General features: G+C 46.0%; 2 protein-coding genes across 2 annotated transcripts; one reads left to right on the top strand and one right to left on the bottom strand.

Moving 5' to 3' along the window:
• Positions 1–252: 252 nt before the first annotated feature.
• On the top strand, positions 253–2,057 carry LOC124673926 (cis-zeatin O-glucosyltransferase 1-like). Its single transcript, XM_047209973.1, has one exon. The coding sequence runs from the start codon at positions 312–314 to the stop codon at positions 1,707–1,709; it is 1,398 nt and encodes a 465-aa protein (XP_047065929.1). The 5' UTR covers positions 253–311; the 3' UTR covers positions 1,710–2,057.
• Positions 2,058–2,411: 354 nt separating this feature from the next.
• On the bottom strand, positions 2,412–5,574 carry LOC124678798. Its single transcript, XM_047214650.1, has 3 exons — positions 5,436–5,574; positions 5,187–5,359; positions 2,412–2,769 (listed from the first exon to the last, which is right to left on the bottom strand). Exons 1-3 carry the CDS (start codon positions 5,524–5,526, stop codon positions 2,707–2,709), a joined length of 327 nt encoding a protein of 108 aa, XP_047070606.1. The 5' UTR covers positions 5,527–5,574; the 3' UTR covers positions 2,412–2,706.
• Between the last annotated feature and the right edge of the window lie 12,656 nt (positions 5,575–18,230).

Below are 18,230 nucleotides of genomic sequence, written 5' to 3'. Positions count from 1 at the left end.
CCATGTGGATAAATGGTGAGGCTAGAACTGGTCTCATATGTAACCAAACGACGGCTGGTTTCCTTCTCCGGCGCGCAAAAGGTCGCACAACCTACCAACCGACCCGGCTCTTATGTCCCATGTTCCATTCGCGACGCGCAGGTGAGCCCATCTTAGTGACGCAGTGAGCCACGAATTGGACGCAGCCGGCCAAACGCGCCCTATATAGATGAGTTGGGGCCTTTGCTCGGCATGCTCAGCTGCACAGGAAGCGCAAATCGTTCGTGAGAGCTGAGAAGTGTGTGTGTCCACCGGAACTCGATCGATCCCCAATGGAGTCCGTCGCGGTGGTGGCGGTGCCGTTCCCCGCGCAGGGCCACCTGAACACGCTCCTGCACCTGTCGCTGCGTCTCGCGTCGTGCGGGCTGCCCGTGCACTACGCCGCTCCGGCGGAACACGTCCGGCAGGCTCGCGCGCGCGTGCACGGGTGGGATCCGCGCACCGTCTGCTCCATCCGGTTCCACGACCTCGACCTCCCCGCGTACGAGCACCCGCCGCCCGACCCGACCGTCCCCACCTCCTTCCCGTCCCACCTGATGCCCCTGCTGGACGCCTTCGTCGCCCACGCGCGTGCCCCACTCGCCGGCCTCCTCGAGAGGGTCTCCGCCTCCCACCGCCGCGTCGTGGTCCTGTACGACCGCCTGAGCTCCTTCGCCGCGGCCGAGGCGGCGCGCCTGCCCAACGGCGAGGCGTTCTGCATGCAGTGCGTGGCCGTGTCGTACAACGTCGCGATCAAGGACGCCGAACACCGGCTCCTGCGCGACCACGGCATGGTCTTCCACCCCTTCGACGAGTGCATGTCGGAGGAGTTCATCGAGTACGTCGTGAGGACGTCGGAGGACTGCCAGGGAGCGGCTGTTGGCGGCATGGTCCTGAACACCTGCCGCGCCCTCGAGGGCGAGTTCATTGACGAGGAAGCCAAGAGTCCGGAGTACACCGGCCAGAGGATCTTCGCCGTCGGGCCACTGAACCCACTGCTCGACGCGGGCGCGAGGACGCCGGGGCAGGCGCGGCACGAGTGCCTGGACTGGCTCGACAGGCAGCCGCGGGCGTCGGTGTTGTACGTGTCGTTCGGCACCACGTCCTCGCTCCTGGCCGAGCAGGCCGCGGAGATCGCGGCCGCGCTGCGTGACAGCAAGCAGCGGTTCATCTGGATGCTCCGAGACGCCGACCGCGGCGTCACCGATGTAGTACAGGAGGAGGAAGGCGCCGAGGCCGAGAGCCGGCACGCCACGATGCTGTCCGAGTTCACCACGCAAACCGAGGGAACCGGGGTGGTGATCACCGGGTGGGCGCCGCAGCTGGAGATCCTGGCGCACGATGCCACGGCGGCGTTCATGAGCCACTGCGGCTGGAACTCCACCATGGAGAGCCTCAGCTACGGTAAGCCGATCCTTGCCTGGCCGATGCACTCCGACCAGCCGTGGGACGCGGAGCTTATCTGCAAGTACCTCAAGGCCGGCCTTCTGGTGCGGCCATTGGAGAAGCGCAGCGCAGTGGTACCGTCCGAGGCCATCCGGGAGGTCATCGAGAAGGCCATGGTCTCCGAGGAAGGACTGCAAATGAGGAAGCGTGCAGAGAAGCTTGGCGAGTCCATCCGCGCCTCCGTGGCCGACGGTGGCTCGTCCCACAAAGACCTCGAGGAATTCATTGCTCATATTACAAGATGAGCCGAGGGTTGAACACAGAAAGAACTCTTTTTAGTGTACTCCGTTACTATCTTTCAGTTGAGCTTCAGATATGCTTCGTGCAGGATCATTATGGGGGATTTGGGCTGATGCAAACCGCTGAATGATGCTAGTTGCCTCATTTTCCTCCTTTCTTTCGCTGGAGAAAATATGGTGTGTGATTCTACCTGTACTCTCCATTATCAGGCCACTATACGTTAGTCTTGCAGATCCACACTGCTAGAGTGCCGTCCAGTTCTGAGCTGTGGTATGAAATGCTTATGAAAGAAGAATACTCATAGGCACAGCATTCTCATACAACCAATCATCTTGTCAGGTTCTATAGGTGTCATGTTTCCAGCAACATGATCTGTGGGCTATTGATCCGTATGTTCCCTTGGGATAACTTATACTCCCTCTCTTCCATTCTATAGTGCCTATATTTTTTGGCACGGAAATTAGCGCAAGAGTATTTTTTACACAAGATCCCTAGCTAAACGATTTGAGATCAACGTAAAATTTGGAAAATCCATATCTTCCTAACTTACCATAATAAATTTGGGAGCTGAACGGGGAGGGGGTAATTGAAAAAAAGCTAAGCTATAACCTTATATTCTAAAACAAATGCCAAAAATCTATAGGCACTATAGAAAGGAACAGAGGAAGTACTAATTATGCCAGAGTAATCATGTGAACCAATGATAGGCTTCTCCAACAAGGCAAAATTATATCCAACTGTACTATAATCACAACCTAAGAGTTAACATGAGGCGATAAGTGTAACAATAACCATCAAGAGGTAATTTTATTGGCAGGTTTTGTGGTTGACATGTAAATAGCAAAAGGCCTAGAAGATGGGACCGAGGTATAATAACCAGAAAAATCATGGTCAGACCATTTTATTCAGCTTCTGGCATTGAAGTTGCACCACAACAAATCAATGCTCCAGACACGGGGGAAAATAACAGCAGATTGTTTCCAAAGTGGACACATCATAGCTTCATTGCACTCTCTTGGTTTCTGCTGGTGCCTTCCAGTGAACAAAACTCGAAATCACCTTTTTCTGCATCACAGTAAGAAAGAAAAATAAGGGAATTCGATTATTCACTTCAAACATTAAAAATTATTTTATCTTAACGACATGAACAAAGAACATAGAAACATAGTTCTATTGAATTCTCCAGCTGCCTGAACTCATTGTGAGCTTGAAATGCAGGTTACCTTCACTGATTTCAGCAGGGCATGTATGTAGTTGTATCTGCCATTATTTATAATCACTGACCATGCAACTTACTTCGGACTTAAAACATGTAACCAATGTTTGTAATACGTAAGTTGTTAAATGTTGTCTAGAAAATTTCCAAGACTGGCTAGTTACTACTCCCTCGGTTCACTAAATACATACCACAATGAGTGAATCTACACACTAAAACTAGAATAGATACATATCAAAATAGATGAACCAACAAAAAGCTAAAACATACTCCCTCCGTTCCTTTCTATAATGCCTATTGTTTTTTCGTTTTTGTTTCAGAATATAAGAGTAAAGCTATATTTTTTTGCAAAGAACCCCTTCCACCGATATGTTCCGTCCAGAAAATCTGGAAACGAATCTGTTCCCGTCCAGTAAATCTGGAAACTAATATGTTCCCGTCCACAAAAAGTGGAAACCAATCTGATTATGGAAAGAATAGCGGGAGAGAGGGAGTACATGACACGATCGGTTATGGAAACACGATTATTTTCTGAGATCTGATTTCAGTTTCCTATTTTGTTTCTAAGATCGCTAGGGGGTTTTGTGTCAAAAAAATGTCTTGCGCTAATTTCCGTGCCAAAATACAATAGGCACTATAGAAAGGAACGGAGGGAGTATTATATAAGTGAACGGAACGAGTAGGAAACATCATTATCGACTAAATGAGCAATCCACACATGTCTGGACACCATCATGTCAATTGACAGAAGGTATTTACAGATACATGAATCATACTTCTACGCGGTGAAAATGACTTCAGCGGTTCATTAGCAACCTTAACAACATAGTGGTTATCTCTCGAGCGGAATGCCACAAGCGGCGGGGATGGGTAGGTCTCGAACATAATTATCTTCATATTAATATTTCTCAATTTTCTTTGGCCAGTTCAATGTATCAGAAATGACACAGCTAATTGTGTATCAAAAAATCCTTAATAATTAATTAGTACCTACTCCCCCAGTTCCATAATTCTTGTCACGGTTTTAGTTCAATAATTACGAAGGGAGTAATTGGATGGATGGAAAAAGTTTGGTAGCGCAGGTGCGCTCTGCGCACGCACATCACCGACGTCCATCATTTCTAGGGATACGTGCACAATTAGTGTAATTGTGGCTGTTACTACTGTAGCAAAAGGGCTAACTTGTCCATCTTTTTGTCTTGTACCAGTCACGTGTGACCAATCGGTGAGACAGCAGGCTCGTCCTCTTCTTTTCCCATAATCTTTTTTTGCTTTGCGGTGGCCGAAGTTGCAGCAAGGTGAGAGAGAGCATGCTTTTTGAGAGAGTAAAGAAAAAAGATGCAGTCGCAGCATGATGAGTGGGAGAGAGAAAACTTGGAAGAAACTCACAGAGAGAGGCGTTGGAGGGAGAGACAAGAAAAAACACAACAGAGAGAAGATAGCTTTTAACAGAGATTCTCTGCCGGAGAGGAAGCTCAATAGCAAAAAGACAAACTCAGTTAGCACCATTGATACCATGGTGGAGGGTACAGATACGGGTGCGCGGTGCGCAGGTGCTCCAAAAATCCAGTCTCTGCATGGGTTGATGAAAAGAGATGCTACCACTAACAGATTTTCTCCATCGGTTAAATTCACGAACAGTCTCTCAACACATTTAGACGGGCCATATCTTGTCAGGAATGGAAGTGGTACTGTAATAAGTTTCCAACGACGCATAAGCTGATATAGATACACTAGCCCCCCCTATGTAAAAACGATTTAATAATCTAACAGTATCAAACAAATCCAATCAAAGATTGCCTCTACACCACCAGATGCCCGAAAACCAGGAAACTAACATAGCAAGATACCAATCAAGCGATCAGAAATTCAATTTGGCACATGGGAGTATATGTTCCTACCACCGAAAAAAACAATTAGAAATGTCAAAAAAAATTCGAACGAAAAAATTTCACGCTTACTTGTTGACATTCTATGTGCGCACATCAAATTTTGCAAAAAACTGATATATTTTGTGACTTGTGTGAAAAAGACAAAAAAAACGTCAATTAGACAACCCTTTTACATCAAAATTTGACTTTTTTATACATGACACTAAAAATGTCGGTTTTCCGTCGAACGACTTTGTGGCGTGTAGAATTCTAAGATGTACCCATTAAATTTTGTGTCTGAATTTTTTAATATTTTGAATGTGTATTTAAACAAAATTTAAAAACCGGGGACATATGCTCCCGGGTGTTCCTAAACTCTAGTCCAAAGAACTCACAAAGGAACGCTTGGAACGTCGACGAGGCACATTCTTCCAGGGGGCGTCGGCCTTCTTGAGTGGTAGCTCGCGGGTCTTGAGCAGGTCGCCGCCGACCGCCTCCTCAACCTTCGCGGCGTGCGTATCCACTCCCTTCCCTACCCCATTCAGGAAAACCACCGCGCCGACCTTGGCTGCGCACAATAACACAACTTCAGTCAGCAATCGAACCACGAGAAACGAACACTGCGTTTGCGGAGAGGAGGATACCTTGGTACGGCTGGAGGTGGAAGAATCTCGCCGGAGCTCCGGCCCTGGACAGGAGAAGGCGGCGCACCTGAGATGCACACGCGAGAGCCATGGGGAAAGATCGGCTCGGAATGAGACGAGGGCCTGTGAGTTGTGAGTCGCGAATTGGTGCTTCGTTTGGGCCAATGCAAAAGGCCCAATTTGAGCGTAGGCGTAAAGGGTAACCGTTACTGTTCTGTGGGTTTCGGCTCATGCAGTATTTTTTTTTCTTGATTTCTTTTCTAGATATACATCAAGAGATTTAACCTTGTAATTGTAAACCCATGTATGTATTCACGTCAGGCTGAATCATACTATATGAAATAGAATAACACATGTAATTTAAAACTTCATCATTGTATTGTAGCATTTTACCATATGTTTAGGGCATCTTCATTGGCTTGACCAATTTCGAACACCAAAAGTGCCTGTTTCGATCTGTATGGGCCGGGCCACAAACACATATGTTTTTTTTCGTCCACAGTCATGGATGCCATTGTGATTAATGCCGGCGTCAGCTTCCCGCGCACACTGGTGTTGGTTTACCCACATGCATACCCTATCGTTCCCGCCCTAACTGTGTCTACAAGAAATACCGATGTTGCTGTGGGGGGCGAGGATTGGCCAGATGGCACGAGAGCACTTCCCAAACAAAGCTGACGTGGCAGCGCTCACCATCATGGAGGCGTTCGACATGGAGGAAACCGCAGCATACGTCGAGGCCTACGGGGAGCGGTTTGGCCCGTTCGTAAAGGGGGTGGATGAATAGGTGGTGGCAACAACGCTTGAGGCCTTGGAGGAGGCACAGACAAAGGCGGAGCCCGCGGTGCTCGAGGCCTTTGCTAAGGCATAGGGAGAGGCGGTGGCACGGGTGGGCGGAGAGGGAGGCGATCGAGGCGGAGTATGTGGCCATGACTCGGATGATCGCCGAGGCGTCCGCTCGCCACCCGGTGGCCGAGGATGAGACCACATTGGCTATGGCGTGTTCAGTGCTAGCGGTGGCGCGGGAGGGAGCTAGCGGGGATCGCGGTGCATCCTCTACTCGCGGCTAACGCTTGGGAGGATGACGACCTCCACAATGTTGACGATGATGGTGACACGTCCGGCATGAGAGATGAGTAACATTCTTTGCCCGAGTCATTCCCTACCACCTAGTGTGACAAGGCTGCTCACCAGTTCATGGATGGTTAGCGGCAAGTTGTCGTAGACATTAGAACATGATGGTGTGATGCTGCCCAAATGTCCTTAGCGGTGGCCCACCATGCGACATATGAGGCGGTGGTGGAGGCGAGGCGAAGCCGTCAGCTGCAAGTGGATAAGAGAACCAGGAGATTGAGCAGACCGCCGTGGTGATCGCGCAGGCGATGAAGGTGATCGCGAGGAACCAGGATCGCTTCGACGCGGCACGCAGTCGACGCTTCGAGCAGAGAGTGCCCGATGGGACGCTGCCATGCCAGAGGACGAGACACTCCAAAGGTGGGACGACGGCCGCCCTAACCACGACATGCAATGAGAGCGAGCGCCATTGCGTGTAGTGATACGTCTCAAATGTATCTATATTTTTTGATGTTCTATGCTTGTTTTACACCAATTCATATATGTTTTTCTCATACTTCGTTGCACTTTTATGCATTTTCCTGCACTAACATATTAATAAGATTCCATAGTGTCAGTTCCTATTTTCTGCTGTTTTGTATTTCAGAAAAGTTGTACATGAAATATTCTCAGAATTGGACGAAACAAAAGCCGAAGTCAATATTTTACTGTAACGAAGACATAGTCCAGAGGGGAGTCGAAGGGGGCGGCAGGGTGGCCACACCTGCCCTAGGCGCTGATGGGCCTGCCAAAGATGGTACCCTGGGTTTATTGAAGGCCCACAAGTCGAAGTATATAAAGTTCAGAAGCCCAATTAGTATTAAGGGAAAGTAGAGTTGTATTAGGAAATATAGAGACTTGTAACTTTACGGGTTGAACTCAGAGAGTCTCCCGGAATCTGTAATCTTGTGTAACACGGTACCCTCGGCTCCACCTCCTATATAAGGGAGAGTCGAGGGACAAAGAGAGGATCGAATCCATTGTCAACACAACCCTAGTTTCTTAATCGTCGAGTACTTTCCGGCTGAAACCTTCGAGATCTACTTGCCCTCTACTTCCAACTAAACCCTAGTCTACAATACGTAGGCATTGATAAGTTAATCCCTTGTCAATTGGCGCCGTCTGTGGGAATTGGAGGCGACAAGGAGCCGATCTCGATGGCACGTTCAATATCGTCGACTTCGTCGGTAGCAAGCAACGCGATGGATAGAGGTAAACAGATCGAAACTGATCTAGTCGATTTTGTTCCTCACCCACCCTCCCGTGTGGATGCATATGCGTATCTGGAGGAGCCCATGGAGATGACGTTCGGAAAGTTCCACTTCCGTGTCGAGAAGGAAGGATCGTATCGTCTCGAGGTTCCGATCTCGTCGGGATTATCAGCGGTCGATCCCGACTTTTCGGTTTCAACATCATCAATCGAGTCAGGCGACGAGGAGATTTCGCCGCCACGCTTCATCAACACTATGGCAAGCGAAAAGCTCGCCAAGGTCTTTGGTGACATGTCCTTCGAGTCGTCTACGGACTCTGATATAAGCAGCGACTCAGACAGCATCGACAGTTTCAACTTCATCGACAGATCCATTGCTGTTGGGGAGGTCTTCGCCGATCTATATGACGGTGTCACCAATCTCGACAAATATCAAAGTTCAAAATACCATCAAATATATGCAATTGGAGATACAAGTCGTCCACAGGAGGAGACATCAGAGAACTTCGACAACGCGGGAAACCCGTACGTCGATCCCGCGGATCTCACGCGAGGTTTGGGGACCAAATATATTGGACCTGGCACACGGGAGATGGTGCAATTCCCGCAGGCAGTATGGAACAGAGTGGCAAGAGCTATCGATGGCACAGAGCCAATGACTGTAACGGCGACACCCGAAGAGCTACAAGCATACCAATATAGACTTGCTCGTACCAGACGGGAGCTCGAAAAACAGAAAATTGAGCTAGATAGGAGGCAAGCCGCGGCTTCCGCATCAAGCAGGCGAAGGGCGGAGTTGAGCCGACAATCGGGTACTTCGGGAGATAGTTGATACGTCTCCAACGTATCGATAATTTCTTGTGTTCCATGCCACATTATTGATGTTATCTACATGTTATATGCACACTTTATGTCATATTCGTGCATTTTCTGGAACTAACCTATTAACAAGATGCCGAAGTGCCGGTTCTCGTTTTCTGTTGTTTTTGGTTTCGAAATCCTAGTAACGAAATATTCTCGGAATCGGACGAAATCAACGCCAAAGATCTTAGAATCCCGGAAGCATCCGGAACACACGAGAGGGACCGGAGGGGGCACGGGCCCACCACACCATACCCTGGCGCGGCCTAGGGGGCCCGCGCCCCTAGGGTTTGGCCAGCCCTTCGACCCTCTGACGCCGCCTCTTCGCCTATATAAAGCCCCTGGATCGAAAAACCTCGGGCGTTCGACGAAACCCACGAAAACCTTCCAGAGCCGCCGCCATCGCGAAGCCAAGATCCGGGGACAGGAGTCTCCGTTCCGGCACCCTGCCGGAGCGGGGAAGTGCCCCCGAAGGCTTCTCCATCGACACCGCTGCCATCTCCACCGCCATCTTCATCACCGCTGCTGCTCCCATGAGGAGGGAGTAGTTCTCCATCGAGGCTCGGGGCTGTACCGGTAGCTATGTGGTTCATCTCTCTCCTATGTGTTTCAATACAATAATCTCATGAGCTGCCTTACATGATTGAGATTCATATGATGATGCTTGTAATCTAGATGTCATTATGCTAGTCAAGTGAGTTTTACTTATGTGATCTCCGGAGACTCCTAGTCCCACGTGTGTAAAGGTGACAGTGGGTGCACCGTGTGGGTCTCTTAGGCCATATTTCACAGAATACTTACTCAATGTTGAATGGCATAGTGAGGTGCTTATTTATATCTCTTTATGATTGCGGCATGTTGTATCACAATTTATCTATGTGCTACTCTAGTGATTTGTTATTAAAGTAGTTTATTCCTCCCGCATGTGTGCAAAGGTGACGAGTGCGTGCACCGTGTTAGTACTTGGTTTATGCTATGATCATGATCTCTTGTAGATTGCGAAGTTAACTATTGCTATGATAATATTGATGTGATCTATTCCTCCTACATATGCATGAAGGTGACAGTGTGCATGCTATGCTAGTACTTGGTTTAGTCGTGTTGATCTATCTTACACTAAAGGTTACTAAAATATGAGCATTATTGTGGAGCTTGTTAACTCCGGCATTGAGGGTTCGTGTAATCCTACGCAATGTGTTCATCATCCAACAAAAGTGTAGAGTATGCATTTATCTATTCTGTTATGTGATCAATGTTGAGAGTGTCCACTAGCGAAAGTCTAATCCCTAGGCCTTGTTCCTAAATACTGCTGAGTTACTACTGCTTGTTTACTCGTTTCTATGCGTTACTACCTGCTGCGTTACTACCGCTTGTTTACTTGTCCTGGGCGAGCACTTTTCTCGCCGTTGCTACTACTTATTCATACCACCTGTATTTCACTATCTCTTCGCCGAACTAGTGCACCTATTAGGTGTGTTGGGGACACAAGAGACTTCTTGCTTTGTGGTTGCAGTGGTTGCATGAGAGGGATATCTTTGACCTCTTCCTCCCCGAGTTCGATAAACCTTGGGTATCCACTTAAGGGAAACTTGCTGTCTGTTCTACAAACCTCTGCTCTTGGAGGCCCAACACTGTCTACAAGAATAGAAGCTCCCGTAGACATCAAGCACTTTTCCGGCGCCGTTGCCGAGGAGGAAAGGTAAAAGACACTCATACTACGGTCTCGGGTAAAGTATTTTTCTCGGCGCCGTTGTGTGTGTGCTCAAAGCTATTTCCTTTAGATCCTGCAATTGCATCTTGTTGTTTCTTGTTTACACTAGTTTGGCATAATGTACAAGAGTGAGCTTCTTATTCTATTTCCTGATTTAAAACATGGATTGTTTGATGCGAAAATTAAAAAACCTATGAAATCTTCTTTGCATCTTGGTAGTAATATTAGTATGAACGCTTTGAACACCATTGTTGACAATAATATAGAAAGTTCTAAGCTTGGGGAAGCTGGTTTTCATGATCTTTTAAGTCCCCCAAGCATTGAGGAGAAAATTTTCTTTGATGATACTTTGCCTCCTATTTATGATGATGATAATGATAGTGGTCTTTTTGTGCCACCTACTATGGAGAGTAAATTTTGTTGTGATTATACTATGCCTCCTACACTTGATGAGAATAATAATGATAGCTACTTTGTTGAATTTGCTCCCACTACAACTAATAAATTTGACTATGCTTATGTGGAGAGTAATAATTTTATGCATGAGACTCATGATAAGAATGCTTTATGTGATAGTTATATTGTTGAGTTTGCTCATGTTGCTACTGAAAGTTATTATGAGAGAGGAAAATATGGTTGTAGAAATTTTCATGTTACTAAAATGCCTCTCTATGTGCTGAAATTTTTGAAGCTACACTTATTTTATCTTCCTATGCTTGTTACTTTGCTCTTCATGAACTTGTTTATTTACAAGATTCCTATGCATAGGAAGCATGTTAGACTTAAATGTGTTTTGAATTTGCCTCTTGATGCTCTCTTTTGCTCCGAATACAATTTCTTGCGAGTGCATCATTAAAACTGCTTGAGCCCATCTTAACGGCTATAAAGAAAGAACTTCTTGGGAGATAACCCATGTGTTATTTTGCTACAGTACTTTGTTTTATATTTGTGTCTTGGAAGTTGTTTACTACTGTAGCAACCTCTCCTTATCTTAGTTTTGTGTTTTGTTGTGCCAAGTAAAGTCTTTGATAGTAAAGTAAGTACTAGATTTGGATTACTGCGCAGAAACAGATTTCTTTGCTGTCACGAATCTGGGTCTAATTCTCTGTAGGTAACTCAGAAAATTATGCCAATTTACGTGAGTGATCCTCAGATATGTATGCAACTTTCATTCAATTTGAGCATTTTCATTTGAGCAAGTCTGGTGGCCTAATAAAATCCATCTTTACGGACTGTTCTGTTTTGACAGATTCTGCTTTTTATTTCGCATTGCCTCTTTTGCTATGTTGGATGAATTTCTTTGATCCATTAATGTCCAGTAGCATTATGCAATGTCCAGAAGTGTTAAGAATGATTGTGTCACCTCTGAATATGTCAATTTATATTGTGCACTAACCCTCTAATGAGTTGTTTCGAGTTTGGTGTGGAGGAAGTTTTCAAGGATCAAGAGAGGAGTATGATGCAACATGATCAAGGAGAGTGAAAGCTCTAAGCTTGGGGATGCACCCGGTGGTTCACCCCTGCATATATCAAGAAGACTCAAGCGTCTAAGCTTGGGGATGCCCAAGGCATCCCCTTCTTCATCGACAAATTATCAGGTTCCTCCCCTGAAACTATATTTTTATTCGGTCACATCTTATGTGCTTTACTTGGAGCGTCTGTGTGCTTTTGTTTTTGTTTTTGTTTGAATAAATTGGATTACATCATGCTTGTGTGGGAGAGAGACACGCTCCGCTGGTTCATATGAACACATGTGTTCTTAGCTCATAAAATTCATGGCGAAGTTTCCTCTTCGTTAAATTGTTATATGGTTGGAATTGGAAAATGATACATGTAGTAATTGCTATAAATGTCTTGGGTAATGTGATACTTGGCAATTGTTGTGCTCATGTTTAAGCTCTTGCATCATATGCTTTGCACCCATTAATGAAGAAATACATAGAGCATGCTAAAATTTGGTTTGCATATTTGGTTTCTCTAAGGTCTAGATAATTTCTAGTATTGAGTTTGAACAACAAGGAAGACGGTGTAGAGTCTTATAATGTTTACAATATGTCTTTTATGTGAGTTTTGCTGCACCGGTTCATCCTTGTGTTTGTTTCAAATAAGCCTTGCTAGCCTAAACCTTGTATCGAGAGGGAATACTTCTCATGCATCCAAAATACTTGAGCCAACCACTATGCCATTTGTGTCCACCATATCTACCTATACTACATGGTATTTTCCCGCCATTCCAAAGTAAATTGCTTGAGTGCTACCTTTAAAATTCCATCATTCACCTTTGCAATATATAGCTCATGGGACAAATAGCTTAAAAACTATTGTGGTATTGAATATGTAATTATGCACTTTATCTCTTATTAAGTTGCTTGTTGTGCGATAACCATGTTTACTGGGAAACGCCATCAACTCATTGTTGAATTTCATGTGAGTTGCTATGCATGTTCGTCTTGTCTGAAGTAAGGGCGATCTACACTGAGTTGAATGGTTTGAGCATGCATATTGTGAGAGAAGAACATTGGGCCGCTAACTAAAGCCATGATTCATGGTGGAAGTTTCAGTTTTGGACAAACATCCTCAAATCTCTAATGAGAAAAGAATTAATTGTTGTCAAATGCTTAAAGCATTAAAAGAGGAGTCCATTATCCGTTGTCTATGTTGTCCCGGTATGGATGTCTAAGTTGAGAATAATCAAAAGCGAGAAATCCAAATGCGAGCTTTCTCCTTAGACCTTTGTACAGGCGGCATAGAGGTACCCCTTTGTGAAACTTAGTTAAAGCATATGTATTGCGGTGATAATCCAGGTAGTCCAAGCTAATTAGGACAAGGTGCGGGCACTATTGGTACACTATGCATGAGGCTTGCAACTTATAAGATATAATTTACATGATGCATATGCTTTTTTACTACCGTTGACAAAATTGTTTCATGTTTTCAAAATCAAAGCTCTAGCACAAATATAGCAATCGATGCTTTTCCTCTATGAGGACCATTCTTTTACTTTCAATGTTGAGTCAGTTCACCTATTTCTCTCCACCTCAAGAAGCAAACACTTGTGTGAACTGTGCATTGATTCCTACATACTTGCTTATTGCACTTATTATATTACTCTATGTTGACAATATCCATGAGATATACATGTTATAAGTTGAAAGCAACCGCTGAAACTTAATCTTCTTTTGTGTTGCTTCAATACCTTTACTTTGAATTATTGCTTTATGAGTTAACTCTTATGCAAGACTTATTGATGCTTGTCTTGAAGTGCTATTCATGAAAAGTCTTTGCTTTATGATTCACTTGTTTACTCATGTCATACACATTGTTTTGATCGCTGCATTCTCTACATATGCTTTACAAATAGTATGATCAAGTTTATGATGGCATGTCACTCCAGAAATTATCTTTGTTATCGTTTTACCTGCTCGGGACGAGCGGAACTAAGCTTGGGGATGCTGATACGTCTCCAACGTATCGATAATTTCTTGTGTTCCATGCCACATTATTGATGTTATCTACATGTTATATGCACACTTTATGTCATATTCGTGCATTTTCCGGAACTAACCTATTAACAAGATGCCGAAGTGCCGGTTCTCGTTTTCTCGCTGTTTTTGGTTTCGGAAATCCTAGTAACGAAATATTCTCGGAATCGGACGAAATCAACGCCAAAGATCTTAGAATCCCGGAAGCATCCGGAACACACGAGAGGGACCGGAGGGGGGGGGGCACGAGCCCACCACACCATACCCTGGCGCGGCCTAGGGGGGGCCCGCGCCCCCCTAGGGTTTTGCCAGCCCTTCGACCCTCTGACGCCGCCTCTTCGCCTATATAAAGCCCCTGGATCGAAAAACCTCGGGGCGTTCGACGAAACCCACGAAAACCTTCCAGAGCCGCCGCCATCGCGAAGCCAAGATCTGGGGGACAGGAGTCTCTGTTCCGGCACCCTGCCGGAGCGGGGAAGTGCCCCCGGAAGGCTTCTCCATCGACACCGCTGCCATCTCCACCGCCATCTTCATCACCGCTGCTGCTCCCATGAGGAGGGAGTAGTTCTCCATCGAGGCTCGGGGCTGTACCGGTAGCTATGTGGTTCATCTCTCTCCTATGTGTTTCAATACAATAATCTCATGAGCTGCCTTACATGATTGAGATTCATATGATGATGCTTGTAATCTAGATGTCATTATGCTAGTCAAGTGAGTTTTACTTATGTGATCTCCGGAGACTCCTAGTCCCACGTGTGTAAAGGTGACAGTGTGTGCACCGTGTGGGTCTCTTAGGCCATATTTCACGGAATACTTACTCAATGTTGAATGGCATAGTGAGGTGCTTATTTATATCTCTTTATGATTGCGGCATGTTGTATCACAATTTATCTATGTGCTACTCTAGTGATTTGTTATTAAAGTAGTTTATTCCTCCTGCATGTGTGCAAAGGTGACAGTGCGTGCACCGTGTTAGTACTTGGTTTATGCTATGATCATGATCTCTTGTAGATTGCGAAGTTAACTATTGCTATGATAATATTGATGTGATCTATTCCTCCTACATATGCATGAAGGTGACAGTGTGCATGCTATGCTAGTACTTGGTTTAGTCGTGTTGATCTATCTTACACTAAAGGTTACTAAAATATGAGCATTATTGTGGAGCTTGTTAACTCCGGCATTGAGGGTTCGTGTAATCCTACGCAATGTGTTCATCATCCAACAAAAGTGTAGAGTATGCATTTATCTATTCTGTTATGTGATCAATGTTGAGAGTGTCCACTAGCGAAAGTCTAATCCCTAGGCCTTGTTCCTAAATACTCGCTGAGTTACTACTGCTTGTTTCTTGTTTCTATCGCGTTACTACTGCTGCGTTACTACTGCTTGTTTACTCGTCCCGGGCAGAGCACTTTTCTCGCCGTTGCTACTACTTATTCATACCACCTGTATTTCACTATCTCTTCGCCGAACTAGTGCACCTATTAGGTGTGTTGGGGACACAAGAGACTTCTTGCTTTGTGGTTGCAGGGTTGCATGAGAGGGATATCTTTGACCTCTTCCTCCCTGAGTTCGATAAACCTTGGGTATCCACTTAGGGGAAACTTGCTGCTGTTCTACAAACCTCTGCTCTTGGAGGCCCAACACTGTCTACAAGAATAGAAGCTCCCGTAGACATCAATAGTCACAGAGCAGCTCGAAACAGAGCAAGATCTCGTCTGCAAAACATACCTGAGGCTGACAGAGAGAATTTAGTTCAAAACCTCGACATGTCTTTTATGTCAATCGACACGAGGGGAAATATTATTCCTAAAACACGAGAAGTTGGATACATGGCGACGCAAGTTTTCATCCTCGCATCCAGGAGGCGTTGTATAACATGGCCATGGCAGGAGTTGGAGCCATGGGAACAGCATTTGTAACCACACCTCCTGAAGGATCTGCAAGGCAAAATAGTCCACGGCCTACTGCAGCAGTGCAGGACCCCGAAAGAATGAGTGGGGCAAGAGATGCAGCAACCCAAGCACGGGTAGACAGCGCGTGACAAAACAGAAGAGAACGTCGACATTCCCCAGAAACTGACGAAGAGGATATGTGTGGGCTACCGTGCTTTACAAGACCAGTCCGAAAAACTCGAGTTCCCTCAGGGTTTAAACTACCCGATAATTTCAAAAAATTCGATGGTTTGCAAGATCCTGAGGACTGGCTAGTTGATTATCTCGAGACAGTAAAGCTGATAGGCGATACCGAGCAACAGCCATGCAGAGCATCCAAGTACATTTGAGTGGAGCCGCACGATCATGGATAAAGAAGTTGCCTCCAGGGTCCATCGAGAGTTGGGACAGTTTCGAGGACATATTTGTAAAGAATTTCCGATCCACATGCAAAAAAACCCGCATCATTAGAGGGGTTGAGGGCTTGCAAGCAGAAGTATGATGAATCAATGAGAAAGTACATCCAGAGGTGGAATATTATCAAAAACTCGGCTGAGAACATATCTGACGAGAGAGCAATAGATGTGTTTGTGGCAGGAATTCGACGGAGAGATTTTGTCGAAGACCTAGGGAGAACAAACCCAAAGAAAATATCAGCGTTAATGGAAATAGCGAATAGATGGGCAGATGGAGAAGACGCTGTTCACAACAAGCGACATAGGTCGCCTGAGGAGGACCGTAGTCGAAACTTTCAAAATAGACGACGATTTCCTCGGCAGTTCTCGAGTTACGATGCTCCTGACCAGATATCGGCTGGATTTCGAGGAAACACTGGAGGAAACAATCGAGATGATTATCAAAGGAGTAGCGAGCAGCGAGGCGATAATAGAGACGACTCCCGTAACAATAGACAAAATAATGGACCAAGGTTCCAGAGACCATATATATCTCCCGAGGATATGATGAACGGACCGTGTCAGATGCATTTTTATCTCGACAATAACGGGAAGAGGAAGTCAGGGCATCTGAAAAAGGACTGCCGAAATTTTCAAGCAATGCTGAGATTTGCAGGGCAATAAAACATGCAAGCAATGAATAGAAACCCCCAGGGGCCAAGGAGTGAGATCCACCTTCCTCCTCCTCTAGCAATAACGGATGCTAATCGACATCAGCTGCAAATAGCGGCAGCTCCAAATCACCTCCTTATATCGACACCAACGGCGCGATCTCGATGATTCAGAAGGTTAGGCCATCTAACAGGGCTCAGAAAGTAATCTCGCGTCAAGTGTTCATGGCAGAGAAGATGCCTCCACCAACAATTGAGTACCTGAATTGGTCGGGACAGGACATTGGCTTCACAATAGCGGATCACCCGCAGCAAGTTCCTCGACCAGGGTAATCAGCACTTATTTTAGCAGCGGTGATCGCAGGATTCGACGTTTCTCGAGTATTCATAGATGGATGCAGCAGTCTAAACCTTATGTATGCAGATACATTAAGGAAGATGAACATATCCCTGGCGAACTTAGAACCAACTGACACACGTTTCCATGGTATCACACCAGACAAGCCAAGTTATCCGCTGGGGAAGATCAATCTTGACGTTCAGTTTGGAACCCGAGAAAACTACAGGATAGAAAGGCTGGAGTTCGAAGTTGTCGATTTTCCGTCGCAATATCATGCTTTGTTGGGACGACCAGCGTATGCCAGGTTTTATGGCGGTACCGCACTACACATACTTGTTGTGGAGGCTACCTGGACCCAAGGGACCGATTACAGTCAAGGGCAGTTTCGCGTTAGCTGATAAATGCGACAAGGACTTTCGCCGTCTGTCAGAAACTTTCGGGATGCAAGCAGAATATATGGCGTCAAGGCTAACAACTGACTATGATGTGTTACCAGATGTAGGAAGGCCACTCAGGGAGCTAACCTTTAACACTACCAAGGATTCTAAGGAGGTACAGATTCACCCGACAGATCCCAAGAAAACGACGTCCATTGCAACAAACATGGACCTCGCATAGGAAAGCGCGCTCATCGAGTTCCTCCGTGAGCACTGGAAAATCTTCGCATGGTGTCCAGCTGACATGCCAGGAGTACCCAAGGAACTTGCCGAGCACCACCTAAACTTGGATCCAATAGCGAGACCAATTAAACAACCTTTGCGGCGTTTTTCGGAACCAAACCGCAAAGCCATGCTGTCAGAGATTGATCGACTCAGAGAAGCTGGTTTTGTCAAAGAATTACATACAGAGGCCACGTGGGTAGCTAACCCAGTGTTGGTCCCGAAGAAAAACACGAAAGTCCTTCGCATGTGTGTCGACTTCACGTGTCTCAATAAACACTGTCCAAAGGATCACTTTCCCCTCCCAAGGATCGATCAAATTATCGACTCCACGGCAGGATGTGAACGTCTTTCCTTCCTGGATGCGTATTCTGGTTATAACCAGATCAGACTGAAAGAGGATGACGAGGTCAAAACGA

This window comes from Lolium rigidum, chromosome 7 (genome assembly GCF_022539505.1).
Source record: "Lolium rigidum isolate FL_2022 chromosome 7, APGP_CSIRO_Lrig_0.1, whole genome shotgun sequence".
In the NCBI taxonomy this organism is placed as follows: Eukaryota; Viridiplantae; Streptophyta; class Magnoliopsida; order Poales; family Poaceae; genus Lolium; species Lolium rigidum.
The sequence above is the reverse complement of the archived record's forward strand: the minus strand, read 5'-3'. Positions and strand labels throughout refer to the sequence as shown.